A 13,759-nucleotide genomic window follows, 5' to 3' on the forward strand; every position below is an offset into this window, starting at 1 on the left:
AAGTGTGAATGAATGCAGACCCAGGTGCAAATTTACCTGCGATTTTGCATTGGTACAGGCTGGGACCTATGGAATATTTTCATCATCTGTTTTTTTTCTCTAGGTCCCAAAACACAACTACCTAGTTTCTACACTGCAGCTAAAAACAGTTCAATGAAAACAGCAGCTTAGCACTGAAGAGCTGAAAATTGTTGTAGCGTCTTAGCACTGTCCTGTGGGATGGGGTGCATTACAGGTGAATAAACCCGGTGTTGATGCAGGGACGGCAATGTGAGGACTCTCTTGCAGACTAGCAGCCATCCTTTGAGCACTGGCAATTCAGGAGGAGGAACTTGCACACGAAGGCTTTGATTTTGTAGGCTTGGTCTGTTTACTCAGGGATGTTTGAAATGGTTCCTCACCCAGGCTCTCCTTTCTCTACCTTCTTTCTGACAATGCTGGTCTTGCTAGATAGGTGTCTTGGTGATGAAAAAAAAGCAGCAGCTTTCTGATGCAATTCTCGGCTGGTTGTACAGACATCGGTGCCGCTCTGCTTTCCTTATTACACTCGTCTGTAGCTTGCTCCTGCGGCACCTCCTGAACCACAGCAGATGATTCATTTCTGCTTTGGAAGCAGGGTGGACAACCGGGGGCTGGCAGAGGAACCGCTCAACTCGCTCCAGTTACATCTGCATTGAAGACATCCCCAGGGTGAATACTGACTTTGTATAAGGCTCGTCCTTTCTTCACCTCCTGCCAAATATGCTTTCACACTAGTACTTTACCCAGCTGGCTAATTTGGCCTTTGAAATTATCTCAATAATGTCAGGTACTTAAGAAAACATTCCCATCCCTTTATAAATATTATAATCTAGATGTAAAGACATTGTTTCAGTGTTGTTTGAGATCTGTTGTATTAAAGAAATAGTTCTTCAGTGCTGTGCAGCAATCCAGAGCGGAGTGTAAACAAATACTATGTCAAGCTGAAACAAGTCGGTTGACTTTGAGAAGGCAGAATGTAAATGCCCAAGTCAGGAGAATTAGTACCTTTTGTAACGTTGCAACAAATGCAGTGAGATCGCTCCTGCTGACAAGCCCTAAACATTTCTTGTTTAAAAGAAAAAAAACGAAAAGAAAAAGCTCTTTGGAAAGATGGAAAGTAGGCAAAGGTGGGGTTTGTGCAAAGCGTGTCTCAGGTGCCTGGTTTGCAGATAAGTATCCATCCTATTCTCTTACACCGCCTCTGATACTTTTTTAAGCCTTTATAGCTAGATCTACCTGAGTTTAGGGGCTTTGGGATTGAAGCAGCAGCAGTCAGGTCCTGCTAGCAGGCTTGCTGACCTCCTGTTGGAGGCAATGTATTTAAGAAGAGAGTCTGGCGTAAGCACAGCTTTGCAGAGCAGGGAGGGGCTGTCTGCTCCACTGCTGGTGTGGTTTCATGTCCAAGGCTCCCATTGCTGACCTTTGTCACCTGTTTCTTTACTGGAATTTAGCAATCTATGGCTTTTAAGTGATAGGGCACTTGAAAATATTTTTTGCTGTAGTAGGTTTAATATGCAAATAATGGAACAGAGCCAATGGTCCATCTCGGGCAGATTGATTCTAGAGAGTGCTCCATAAAGGTTTATTTCAGCAATTAGCTGTTGTGCCAATTTTTTTTTTTTTACAAGAGAGAGTAACAATTTTTGCAACCTAAAATTGAGGGTTTCCCAGGCTGCAACGGGAAAATTGGCAGCCGTGCTCCTCTACTGTAGACTGAAAGCCTGTGGCAGAAGGAAAAGAGTTAAATGAAAAAAAAACATAACTTTTCAATAATAGCTGTAGAAATTTACGGTGCTAGTTAGCTCTAGAAGGCACACCTGAAATATAGAGTAAAGGTAATAATTATATAGTCAGGCGATATGCAGATAGTTACAGATTATATACTTTTTCCAGCTCAATAATGTATTCTTAAAATTGGGGTTGGGGAAGTAAAATGAGTTACTTGATTTCTTTAAAAGAAGAAAAGCTCCATCACTCACAGGAACTTTAAAATTCCTTTTGGCTAGCACTAGAACATAAAAGTTCTGATTTTACCTGTACTTATTCCCTGTTTTCTGGTATTTTTTCTTCTAAAGCACTAGCAACAGGAAGAGGAAATTAAAGGTTGCTCTGTCAGGCTTCCATAGAACAGTGGACGGTGATTCTGTAATCCTGTTTTGTTTCAAATTGAATCGCCGTAGTCCTGCAGAATTCTCTTCTTTTGGTCAGTTGTAAAAGAAAAAAAAACAGTACAAGAGAAGCTTTCCCTGATTATGCAGTTTGCCAATGTAAGAAATAAGTAATTTTTAATCTATTCTAAAAATAGTTTCCTGGTGCATCTGCTTTAATTATTACTAAGACAGAGGATTTGTGCATTTTTTCCCCCATGAACATCTGGGTTAAATAGTGGACTTCTTTGGTCTGTTTGCTTGGCATGTGAGGTGAGACAGTTCTTACTCTGCTAGCTATCTTAGGTGGGAATGTTGCTCTGGGGTTCTAGAAGTGTTAAAGGAGAATAAATACTTGTTCCTGTATTTTTGCTACCGTGTCTTCACTTTCCCCGATACAGAGTTAAGGTGAGGCTGAATCTAAGTCAGGGGCAAGGTGAAGTAGGGACCAGAAGGGGTCCCTACCAGGGGAAATGGCCATCTGAGGATCTGATTCTGAGCATCCATTCTCATGCTGAAAGGTCAGAACTGGGTGGAAAAGAGACTACCTCAAAAATAGTTAGGTCTTTTATAGTTATCTTCCCCTCATGGATCCCAGTTTCAGATAAGTTAGAGCTCTAATATTTTAATCTTTGGCTCTGTAGTTATTTTTCCTGGTCTGTAAGAGAGTTTAATGGATACTGAACAACCTGGATTGCTGAGATCGTACTGAGCAGTCCTGTTGAAAAGCAAAATTAGGTTTGTAGCTGGTAATAGACCTAGCAGAAATGGAGATTGATGCGAGTTTCCTGATCTAATTTTGCTTAAACTACTGTGCTATTTAGTAGAATTGGAGAGGGGAAAACAATGTCTCATTTGTGGCCCTTTCAAAGGAAAACACGTTGATGCAAAATTTTTTCACTGTATTTTTTTTCTCTTGAGTGAGGTCCTGTCATACTTACCACAAAACCTTTTTGCATTTGCAAACTGCTTATGCAGCCATAGCACACCTCCCATGGTTTGTTGTTTTTTTTTTTTGATGCAGCACGTACCTTTTTTTTTTTTTGCAAAAAGGAGGCGTTTGCACTGTATTTGATTGGACTTAGTGTTGGGGTCTCCTCCAGGAGTCCCAGAACCATTCTTGGTTCAGCAACTGTGTAGTCCTTGTTCTGAAACAACACAACAGAACTCTGGTTTCGCATTCTTGTAAGCACGCGGCATAGAAAATCAGGAGGCTTAAACACAAAGGGACGTTCATTAAATCTCCTGTATGTTTTAACAATAGAACAAAAGCAAAGGAATTTTTTTCTTTATGTAAATACATATTCCAATTGCGGATAAAGAAAACAATGCTCACATTTAATATTTGGGTGGTTTTTTTAATGAATTATGATCGGGTAGTATTTTACCTGGTATGGTTGCCGGAAAGCTTTTTTTATGGTTTTAAGATTTCTTTCTCTGATATTTTGTTTTGCAGTATTATGTGCCAAGAATCTTGCAAAGAAAGATTTCTTCAGTAAGTATCCCCTAATTGTATAACTTTCTGCTCTTGATTAATCAGATTTATTTGTAGATTGTGCATTACTGTCGTGGCTCATCTATGTATGTCATTTGTTCCGTGGTTCCATTCTTGCAGTAACATTGCATTATTACATGAGTAGATGTTACCCCGAATTGCATTTAGATAGTGTAGGCTCTAGGATTGGGAAGACCGAGGACTCACAAATTCTAGTTGAAAGTCTGGCTGATGAGACCACCAGCCAGTTGGTGCTTACAATTCAGCGTGTGGGGTACCAAGAGCATCCATCTCAGACGGCTCTATCTGAAAAGCGTGCCAGGGGTATGAGTAAAGTATCCCAGGGCTGCAGTCTCAGTATTATGTTAAGGACTGAATAAAATGCCTCCTCTCAGTATGCATGGGTATGCACCGTTAAATTTAAGCATGTTTAACTTTGTGTTTTCTAAAAGCTTCCACAATTTACGGCAGATATCAATCTGTATGACAGATAGAGTTGTCTACTTAGGAGCTCAATTCTCTATTTTGGATTTACTATAATAGCTTTGCGATAATGGCAACTTTCCTTTCTTGGGGGGGAAGCAGAAGCTCATGATAGCGTTATCTTGGAAGAAACAAAACAAAAAGTACTATGTTTGATAGCACCTTTTCCCTTCCACAGGACTTCCTGACCCATTTGCAAAAATAGTTGTCGATGGGTCAGGTCAGTGCCATTCAACTGACACTGTGAAGAACACGTTGGACCCCAAATGGAACCAGCATTACGATCTGTGAGTTGTTTGTAAGGTCATAAGTAAACAATATTCCGGAGATTTACCTAGTAAATGGAGTGCAAGGGCTGGCACTGCGACTTCTTTTTGTGTTAGCAAGAAGAGTCACATTTGCTGACGAGGACTGACTTCTTGCAACAAGAAATTACCTGTTAATAAAGGAGCCGTACTTTGCTTGTAGGTGTTGGAATTTGGAAATATTTGTGTCTCAGGTGCAGAGCCCAACTGCTTAGACTAAGCTCTACTGGAGCAGTGCAGGCCAGCTTTTACAAAAGATTGTCCTTGTTGTAGTGATTTATTTTCTGCAAATTATTAGAAACATAAATTTTAAAGTTTTGTACGTTAATCAGCTTGTTGCATAGCTTTTAATGAGACTGTCTGTAGTTAAATTCATGCTGCAGCAATATCAATTTAACATGCTGTGTGAAATCATAGTGCAGTAATTCATTAATAACACCATTTCAGGCTTAAGCACTTCTGCATTTGTATAAAAGCAGCATGATCAATGTACTAAAGCGTATTAGAATTTGTACCAAATAATGTGTAAGTTCTGTGGAGGCTATTTTTTCTAAATTTACTCTTCTAATATGTATTTTTATAGATACGTTGGGAAGACAGATTCCATAACCATCAGTGTATGGAACCATAAAAAAATCCACAAGAAACAGGGAGCTGGCTTCCTGGGGTGCGTCCGCCTCCTCTCCAATGCCATCAGCAGGCTAAAAGATACTGGATGTAAGAGCAGTTCCTCCCTGGTGCAATCAAGAATCTTCGGTGCCTTGTAGCTCATGAACAGTATTCCCACCCTCCCCAGTGTTTTGTTGATCTTTCCTATTCTCATTTGCAGACCAGCGTTTGGATCTATGCAAACTAAACCCCACAGACACCGATGCTGTGCGAGGCCAAATAGTGGGTAAGAATATTCTCGGCTAAACTTTCATCTCCTTGGGTAAATACACTATATGGACAAATGTTTTATTAAAAAAAAAGAAACCTGTAGTCATTATTGCTTCCGTGCCTTTTCTGTGTTGTTTCTTCTGACTTTAATGGGATTAAATTACATAGCCTGAAAATTTTCATTGTACTCCTACATAGGAGTTTGTTTTCTGTCAGCTGGTAATGGGAATATTAAAAAGAGGGAATGCATCTGGCAAGGTTTCTAATGCAGCACTGGAAGGGTAGATGTTACTGTGAAACTGATTGCATGTGGACCAAGGTGACAGGCAAAGAGAATCCGATGTGGAAAAGAGGATCTGGAGGAGTTAAAAGAAATTTTGCAAAGTGCTGCTTTAATACCTTTGACTCATGTAACCCGCTTCCAGATTTCAGCAAGGCAGTGCTAGCTTTAAGGCTAATTTACCCCAAATGTTTTGCTGCCCTGCAACCCAAGCTTTTCACTGATATATAGTTGGCAAAACCCAAATTTTCACTGTAATGATGACATCTAGTGGTAAATTCTTGCCAGCTTACCTTTCTGGGTCCTCATGAAACGCAGATGTAGAACTTGACATTTGATACTTACAGAAAGACTCAGCTTAAGTTTTGATGTGGTGATGCCTCTGGTTTCTCATCTCCGTTTTTAAAAATCAATAATGCTTTAGGGGTATAGAAGGAGTTTTGGTAAGTGGTGTGCTCTCATGCATAGGCTATAGCTTTCCTTAATATTTTACCTTGTAAAACGTGGGTTGTTTGGCCTTATGTTGTTTTTAAGGGAACAGTTGTTCTTTTAGTATTAACTTGTGGTTTTTTTCTTTTTATTTCAGTCAGTTTACAGACACGGGACAGAATAGGCACAGGAGGTTCTGTAGTAGACTGTAGAGGGCTTCTGGAGAATGAAGGGTAAGGATTGTTTTCTTTACATGTAATCATAAAAATGGTTTATGTGTGGAAAGAATATAATTAACGCTAGAAATATGAAATATCAGTGTGATTAATGCATTGTCTGGGAATATGTATCAAGTAGTAAGGTTATAGCTGGATACTCTCTTGAAGAAAGTAAGCTACATTGGGTAGGACATTATATTTTTTGTTATCGGTGCTTTGGGTGCTTCCATGAGAAATCTGCAGTATAAAAACATTAAGAAAATTTTATATCTTGGGTTACAAGTTGCAGTACTTGAAGTAATGGGGAGAGAGAGAGAGAAAGAGAAACAGTTATTTCTGCATTCACTTCTCTGTGATGGGAACTCCTGAAGTTTCCCCATTTTCAGAACGGTTTATGAAGATTCTGGCCCAGGAAGGCCGCTGAGCTGTTTTATGGAGGAACCAGCACCGTATACAGACACTACGGGGGCCGCTGGCGGAGGCAACTGTCGCTTCGTAGAGTCCCCCAGTCAAGATCAGAGACTTCAGGCACAGCGACTTCGGACTCCTGAAGTCAGAGGTCATGTACAGACACCTCAGAACAGACCGCATGGTCACCAGTCGCCTGACCTACCAGAAGGCTACGGTAAGAGTTTTCCAGAACTATAAAATTGAAGTTTTTTCAAAAGACTTCAGAGAAAAATTCTCCCATTTTAATACATAGGTGTGGTTTACCTGTTAGAACATGCAGCATCCCCATGCATCTAATGGGCTGCATTTTGGACAAGGAGCTAAGCAGTGCAGATGGGAGTTTGAGATTGGCTAATTAGGAGTTGGCTACGCCAGGATACACTGAGGGGTTGATGGTAAATTAAACATGAGTTTGTGGTATGGTGCCGTTGCAGAAAATTCACTGCTAATCTTGGCTGTGTATCTAGGGAGAACGAATGTAAAGAGCTCTTTAAACTAGAGCAGTAATGCTATTTTTTACTTCCCCCTTGGCATGTTGTGTAGGTTTGAGCCCACAGTTGAGAAAAGATCAGGAAAATACAAAAGCAACAAAGCAGCCAGTAGTACAGAAGATTAGGGAGGATAAGATTAAGCAGAATTTAAATCTCAGAAAAGAGCACAACAAATCTAGGAGTAAAGAAACCTAATTTGGCGGTTTGGGTTGCCTCAAAATCTAAAAATAAAAGCACAGACTAAAACACACTGGTGCATGGATTTGTGAGTTTCAAAAAGAGCATTGAAACATGTAGCTGAAATAAATTTGTGAAGGACAAAACAGTCCATGCTACAAGAGATCGAGGGGTGGCTCAAGTACTTTCTCTTAGACCTGCCAGGAGGATAATATTCTAATGGCTTTAAACAAACTGTTTATTCAGATTTGTTCAGATTTGTAACTTAGAATAATCTTTCTTCCTTTTTCATAGAACAAAGAACAACGGTACAGGGACAGGTCTATTTTTTGCACACTCAGACTGGAGTTAGCACGTGGCATGACCCTAGGATACCAAGGTATGTATTTATACTTAGAGTCAGGGTTTTTTGGTGTGTCTGTATGGCAGAAGCGAATTTGTAAGAGCAAAATCTATGAAATAGCCTATTAAATTTAAAGGGAGAGCTACAAGCAGAGGAATAATTTTGGATCTTTCTAGTTACCCCTTCACCAGGCATTAAGGATTGCTCTTCTTGAATCAAAGAATTATCTACTTGTGAATGATGTAAAACAAAAGGAAAAAAAATGTAGCCCTTCAGGAATTCCCATTTAACAAATTCTTCCTTAAATGTCGATGTGACTTTGTTTTTTGGTGAAGCTACAGATTTCTGAATCGTACCTAATTTTTTTTTGTATGGAAGGAGTTTGGACTGCAAACTGAAGAAAAAAGCGACTACTTTCTTAAAGACATTGTGTCTTCAGTATTGAACTAGTAACTTTTGCTCTAATAGTGCTCACTTATGCATAACTGAAGCAGGGATTACTTGTCATCTTTAAACTTGAAGTGGTGGCAAGGTTTTTTATGCTTTAGACCAATGATTTGCCGCCAGAAAATTTGAATCCTCCACATGATTAATTTAATAAAGCCTCTTTAAACCTTAACCTGCAGTTAATCCAGGTTTTTGTGACTAAGGTCTGGCGCTCTTCCTTGAGGAGCTCTGAGTCTGGGCTGTTTCGCTGGACCACCTGCACACCAGATTCCAGAGTGAAGTGCAAAGTTTGTAACTCCTCAGCTGCTGCACTGCGGGATAATACATGAATGCGATACAGGATATTAGAAAAATTATATAAAGTAGTGTAGGCGAAAGTGTTGATAAAACCACAGTATATGGAAGGATATGAAAAATAAAGTTGAGAGAGAAAGAGAAAATAGCTGATGTTAGATTAGCTGGTGTCACTGGAAGAAGAAATGGCAATGTTCGTTCTTCATGTCACTCGTGTGAGGCTCGTGTGCCCAGAGCCATGCCTCTTCTCCCAGTGATGCTGGTTGGCCTAATGAAGGGTGTTGCTTCTTCTCTCAACAAATCTTAGAGCCAGGTTTTCAGGACCAGCAATGTAAGTAGACCCAACAGTCTCTTGCGAGTCACAGGTCACTCGTACTTTAACTAAAGGTGGCTTTCGTACTACCAACTTGCAGTGCAAAAACCTAACCTTGGCATTCAGCGCAGATGTAGGTTAAAATTTGGTGTAATCAGATCTCTGCGGTACTTTCAGATGCACAGCTGATTGAAACAAATGGTTACAACCATAATCTTCTTTAAGGAGCCTAACAAAGGCTTGTCTGTCTGCCTCTGTATCCTCTGCTGGCTTATACTCACTGTGACACTAATGAAGCCTTTGGTGTACAAAGTGTTTCTACCTTTCTAAAGCCTCTCGGTTTTACTCATTTATACTGATGTTGCATGGTTGGATTTGGGTAAGGAAATACAGAGTGGTGTCTTCAACCCTGCATAATAGATGAATCCATGCCAGCTGTCTAGAGAATACTTTACTTAGCAATAGGCTTTCCGTCTAAAAATAATCCTCAGGTTTCCCTCCTTCCTTTTCTTGCCAGTCTTAGTATTTTCCCCTGTTAGGTGGCTGGGGCCTTAAGTATTTTCAATTTTCTAGGTGTAAATACATCCTACGTATTGAATTCAAACACTCCCTGAAAGTGAGTGACTGCCTTTAGCAGCACTTGGAATGATACCCAAAAATTTCTCTAGAATGAAAGGGGTGAATGCGTTGGTAATGCCTTACTCTCGATGATTTGTCAGTCAAATAGTTAGGATTCTAACCTTGTCTAATTAAAGAGGTGATCTGGTTTTTTAAGGTGGTCTTAGTATTTGGCTGCTGTAGCCTCTTAACTTATTGAGTCTTTGGAGACAGTGGTTGGTGCAGAGGCCTTTGGTTAATTGTGTGGGTTTCAGCATGTGGATCACATTAGTGTTAATGGGAATTTTTCTGTGAAATTTTTGCTATGAAATAATGTCTCTTCCTCTTTTTACAGCCCTCAGAAGCCCTGTCATCACCTAAATGGTGATGTTGCATATTGAAGTTGCTTTTAAGCTGTATGGCTTTGTTACTTTCAAAGCTTTTCAAAGACAGAAGGTGTTTTGCTGCTTTACCTTTTTATTCATGTACCGCGCATACACAGGGAGTTGCACTGCTTAGATTGAGGATTCTAAAAAGGCAGCCCTAAAATAGCAGTTCTGTCCTTCCTAAGACTTTCATAGCCTAGAATCACTGAGCACCAAATTCATTCCCTCCTCTCCCCTGAATGTAAATTGGTTTCAGCTTAACTTCAGAAGTGCTTTGACATATTGTTTGCTTTTTTCCTTAGAGACCTTAACAGTGTGAATTGTGATGAACTAGGACCTTTGCCTCCAGGTTGGGAAGTTAGAAGTACAGTTTCAGGAAGAATATATTTTGTAGATCATAACAACAGAACCACACAATTTACAGATCCACGACTACATCACATCATGAAGTAAGAACTTTGCCTGATAAATAATTCATGTTGAGTTTGGATTCTTAAACCTTTAATTTTTGTCCAATTCTAACAACAGTCTGGGAGTCATGAGGGGCTGAAAAACTGCATAATGATATTGGGGAACAGATGCAACCAATGCTCTGGTCAGGGTCTGAGCATTGGTTCTCAGTGCTGGTTTTATGTAAGCCTTTTGCAGAGACTTTTCAAAAATGTTTTCACTATGCTTTGCAGTCCTCAGGTTTAAGAGAGGGCTTGCTTATTTCAGCACAACACTGAACTCTTAAGCTGGTTTAACAAAATCGCACAAGGCTGTGCTGGAGAAAAATACACAGTTCTGGAAATGCTTTGGTGTGGGGTAGAGGGCCTGCCAGGCTGCTCCACAGCAGTCAGCTCATGCCTGTCTGGGTTAGCAGTTCTGGCTCTGTGCTAGCTATGCTAGACCTGAACTGGCTTCGTGCTCTCGTGAGCTCCAGACAACAGGAATATAAAGCCAGCTGGAGTCTGGTTGCCTGGTGCTGTGTACAGCCAGCTCGGGTTTAGCAGGATTTAATAAGCTCAAGCTCTGCAACATGCAAAGGCAGCTGAACTGTTACAGAACAGACTGTGGAAGCAGCCTGGCATGGCTTGTTGTGCCCAAGATCAGACTTTTTCCTGGATCTGAGTTTTCTGTGCTTGAAGCCAGCTGGGGAGTCTCTGTATCTAAAAAATCATTGCTCCACAACCCAAATTAAGAACTCCTAGATAAGGATAGTTGAATGTACGAAGCTGCAGCTATTTGGGACAAGTACATCTTTCTTTTTTAATAACCATAGATACAGTGCTTTTACTGTGTCAAGAATCCCCAGCTTTATTTTGCATGGAGCTGGAATAAAATTCATTGCGGTTGTTAGAGAGTTCCATTTATAAAGCTGGTGTTTGTTCCATTAGAGGTCTTTTCATGTTACACTCTTGAAAGCTGTCTTGCTATATGGGAGGAGCACCACACAAGCTTTCTAATTACTGCTCAAGTCAGCATTCGGTGATCATGCTCCTCAGCCTTTCACAATGTATTGCCATATAAAAACTGAGCTGAAAAATACTGAAACTTTATTGTAAGCTCTCCAGCAGGGAGCTACCAAGATGCTCAGGGGAGTGGAGCATCTCCCTGATGAGGAGAGGCTGAGAGCCCTGGGCTTGTTCAGCCTGGGGAAGAGAAGCCTGAGGGGGATCTCATCAATACCCATAAATATCTAAAGGGAGGGTGTCAGGAGGATGGGACCGGGCTCTTTTCAGTGGTGCCCAACGCCAGGCCAAGGGGCCACGGGCACAAGCTGGAACACGGGAGGTTCCACCTAAACATGAGAAAAAACCCCTTCCCTGTGCGGGTGCCAGAGCAGTGGCACAGGCTGCCCAGGGAGGCTGTGGGGTCCCTTCCCTGGAGACATTCACCCCCCGCCTGGACGCGGCCCTGTGCCCCTGCTCTGGGCGTGCCTGCTCCAGCAGGGGGTTGGATGGGGTGATCTCCAGAGGGCCCTTCCAACCCCCGCCATGCTGTGATTCTGTAAATATCTGTATTCCTTACGTCCCTGAATGTGAGGTAATGATGGTGTAGAAGTTACCCAGCTGAATACACATTTAACTCCAGGTTCCTCTTAGAGAAGCTAAATTAGTTCTTCCATCATTGTTTTATATATTCCTTATTGTTATGCTTCCAGAATAAATATTTTACTTCTCTTTCAAAGCCATCAATGCCAGCTAAAAGAGCCCAGCCAGCAGCCTCTGCCAGCTCCAAATGAGGGGTCACTAGAAGATGGTGAGGAGTTGCCTGCACAAAGATATGAAAGAGACTTGGTACAAAAGTTGAAAGTTCTTAGACATGAGCTCTCTCTTCAGCAACCGCAGGCTGGTCACTGCCGCATTGAAGTATCCAGAGAGGAAATATTTGAGGTATTTGATTGACTTTTTACTACTATTAGCAGCTTTTGTAACTCAAGAGTTAAGTAAAACTGATCTTTGATTATAGCAAGTCTGCTTCGTGAAAGAGGTGGCAAATATCACCAAGTGTTACAGAGTAGACTTGATTACAGGAAGGAAATAAAATGTCTAATTGTAAAAATACACATACAGGAATCCTACCGTCAGATAATGAAGATGAGGCCAAAGGACTTGAAAAAGAGGCTTATGGTGAAATTTCGAGGAGAGGAAGGCCTGGATTATGGAGGAGTAGCAAGGTGAGATTTGGGGGTTTGTCTGACACTTTTTAACTGTAAAATTGTTCTTAACGTGACCTGCGGCTGATATAATTCCCTTCCAAATTATCTGTTAACAGTACATTTAAGCTATTTGTGATCTAGTTTATAGGTAGTGGTCGTAAGTTCAGTCTTCCTTTCATGGTAGATTGAAAGGTGGAAGCAAGTGATTTAACAGTTGCCCCACGGCTCTCCCTGGTATCAAAGGCTCATACTAAATTGTTTGGTTAGCCTTGGATTTGGGAACGTTACTGGAATCAATGCCACAATCAGGTGTTTCTGTTTCCCCTCTTCCCCATAGGTACTCTGTTTCCATCGCCATCACCCAGTGAGCATAAAAGGCTTGTTTAGGATAGGCTATTGATCTTACTGCAGAAAGTCCTGATCCCAGCAACAGGCTCCAGTTTTATAAGTGGAAGTGTGATCAGCTTTCAAGAAGCATATAGACTCTGAAGTACAATCCAAATCACAGTAGAGGTTCTGTTAAATACACCTGTCTGATTTCCAGCTAAAGGATTGCAAGGCAACAGGGGTTCCTTTTCGTTATGTCTCAGCCGCATTCAGGAGAGTCCTCTGATCTGTCGGAGCGGGAGTGGAGATGAACTAGTCCTATACAAAGGCTACACCACCCACTTCGGTGTTTTTCAGTAACCCATTGCTGGACAAAGGAAAAAAGTTGGAACACTCTGAGCTGCCTTACCCGAGGCAGCCTTGAGTGTCTCCGCTGTTGACATCCTATTGCCCTGATGGCTTTGATAATTGCCCATTTGCTGCAACAGACTCTTTCAGATCAGTACAGCTCCACTTCTAAGCATTAAAGTTGATAGTTCTCTGAGAATATTTTGGAGCTGGCATGGGTGTCCAAACGTAATAATAAAGGGGTATTTGTCATGGTGAGTTGGAAGGTCAGAAATAGCGTTAGTTCCATTCTGGTCCTTGTATGTTACTGAGGTGAGAGAATTTAGCTAAGCCCTCCTGTTGTGATGCGCTTGGTCTCTCTGCCCCTTCTGGGCTCTTTGCTGAAAGCAGAGATTCTCTAGTCATCAAGCATTTGCAGAAAAACAGCTTTTCTAAAGACCTCCACTGATGGAGTTCATATTAAACAACAGATTTTTTTTAATTATTTCCTTATACTGTACAGGTTGCAGAGGAGTGGATCTCTTAATCTCCAAATATCTGAACTCAGTACAAAGTCAAGATGTTTTTTGGAAGTGGGTCTTGTTCAGACTCAGTTTGTTGATGGCACTGTCTTAACAGCTTGCTATAGTTTCTCTAATTGATGTTAATCCCTTCAGTAGTTCTGAACTAAAACAAGTCTGCCTGT

General features: G+C 41.1%; 1 protein-coding gene across 5 annotated transcripts in view; it reads left to right on the forward strand.

The window, feature by feature from the left end:
* Window positions 1-13,759, forward strand: part of SMURF1 (SMAD specific E3 ubiquitin protein ligase 1) — a 47,518-nt gene that overhangs the window by 23,723 nt on the left and 10,036 nt on the right. For 3 of the 5 annotated variants that reach the window (XR_012662450.1, XM_075104814.1, XM_075104815.1), the window contains exons 2-11: window positions 3,625-3,663; window positions 4,325-4,433; window positions 5,035-5,168; window positions 5,281-5,346; window positions 6,197-6,272; window positions 6,629-6,882; window positions 7,670-7,754; window positions 10,058-10,204; window positions 11,929-12,133; window positions 12,314-12,417. Coding sequence is in view for 4 of the 5 variants with exons in the window: in XM_075104814.1 (XP_074960915.1) it covers window positions 3,625-3,663; window positions 4,325-4,433; window positions 5,035-5,168; window positions 5,281-5,346; window positions 6,197-6,272; window positions 6,629-6,882; window positions 7,670-7,754; window positions 10,058-10,204; window positions 11,929-12,133; window positions 12,314-12,417 (1,219 nt within the window). In the remaining variant the exon portion in view is untranslated. The remainder of the gene's footprint in view (window positions 1-3,624; window positions 3,664-4,324; window positions 4,434-5,034; window positions 5,169-5,280; window positions 5,347-6,196; window positions 6,273-6,628; window positions 6,883-7,669; window positions 7,755-10,057; window positions 10,205-11,928; window positions 12,134-12,313; window positions 12,418-13,759) is intronic. The other 2 variants (XM_075104816.1, XM_075104817.1) reach the window with 1 other exon arrangement.

The sequence above is a fragment of the Phalacrocorax aristotelis genome, chromosome 10 (genome assembly GCF_949628215.1).
Source record: "Phalacrocorax aristotelis chromosome 10, bGulAri2.1, whole genome shotgun sequence".
Taxonomy (NCBI): Eukaryota; Metazoa; Chordata; class Aves; order Suliformes; family Phalacrocoracidae; genus Phalacrocorax; species Phalacrocorax aristotelis.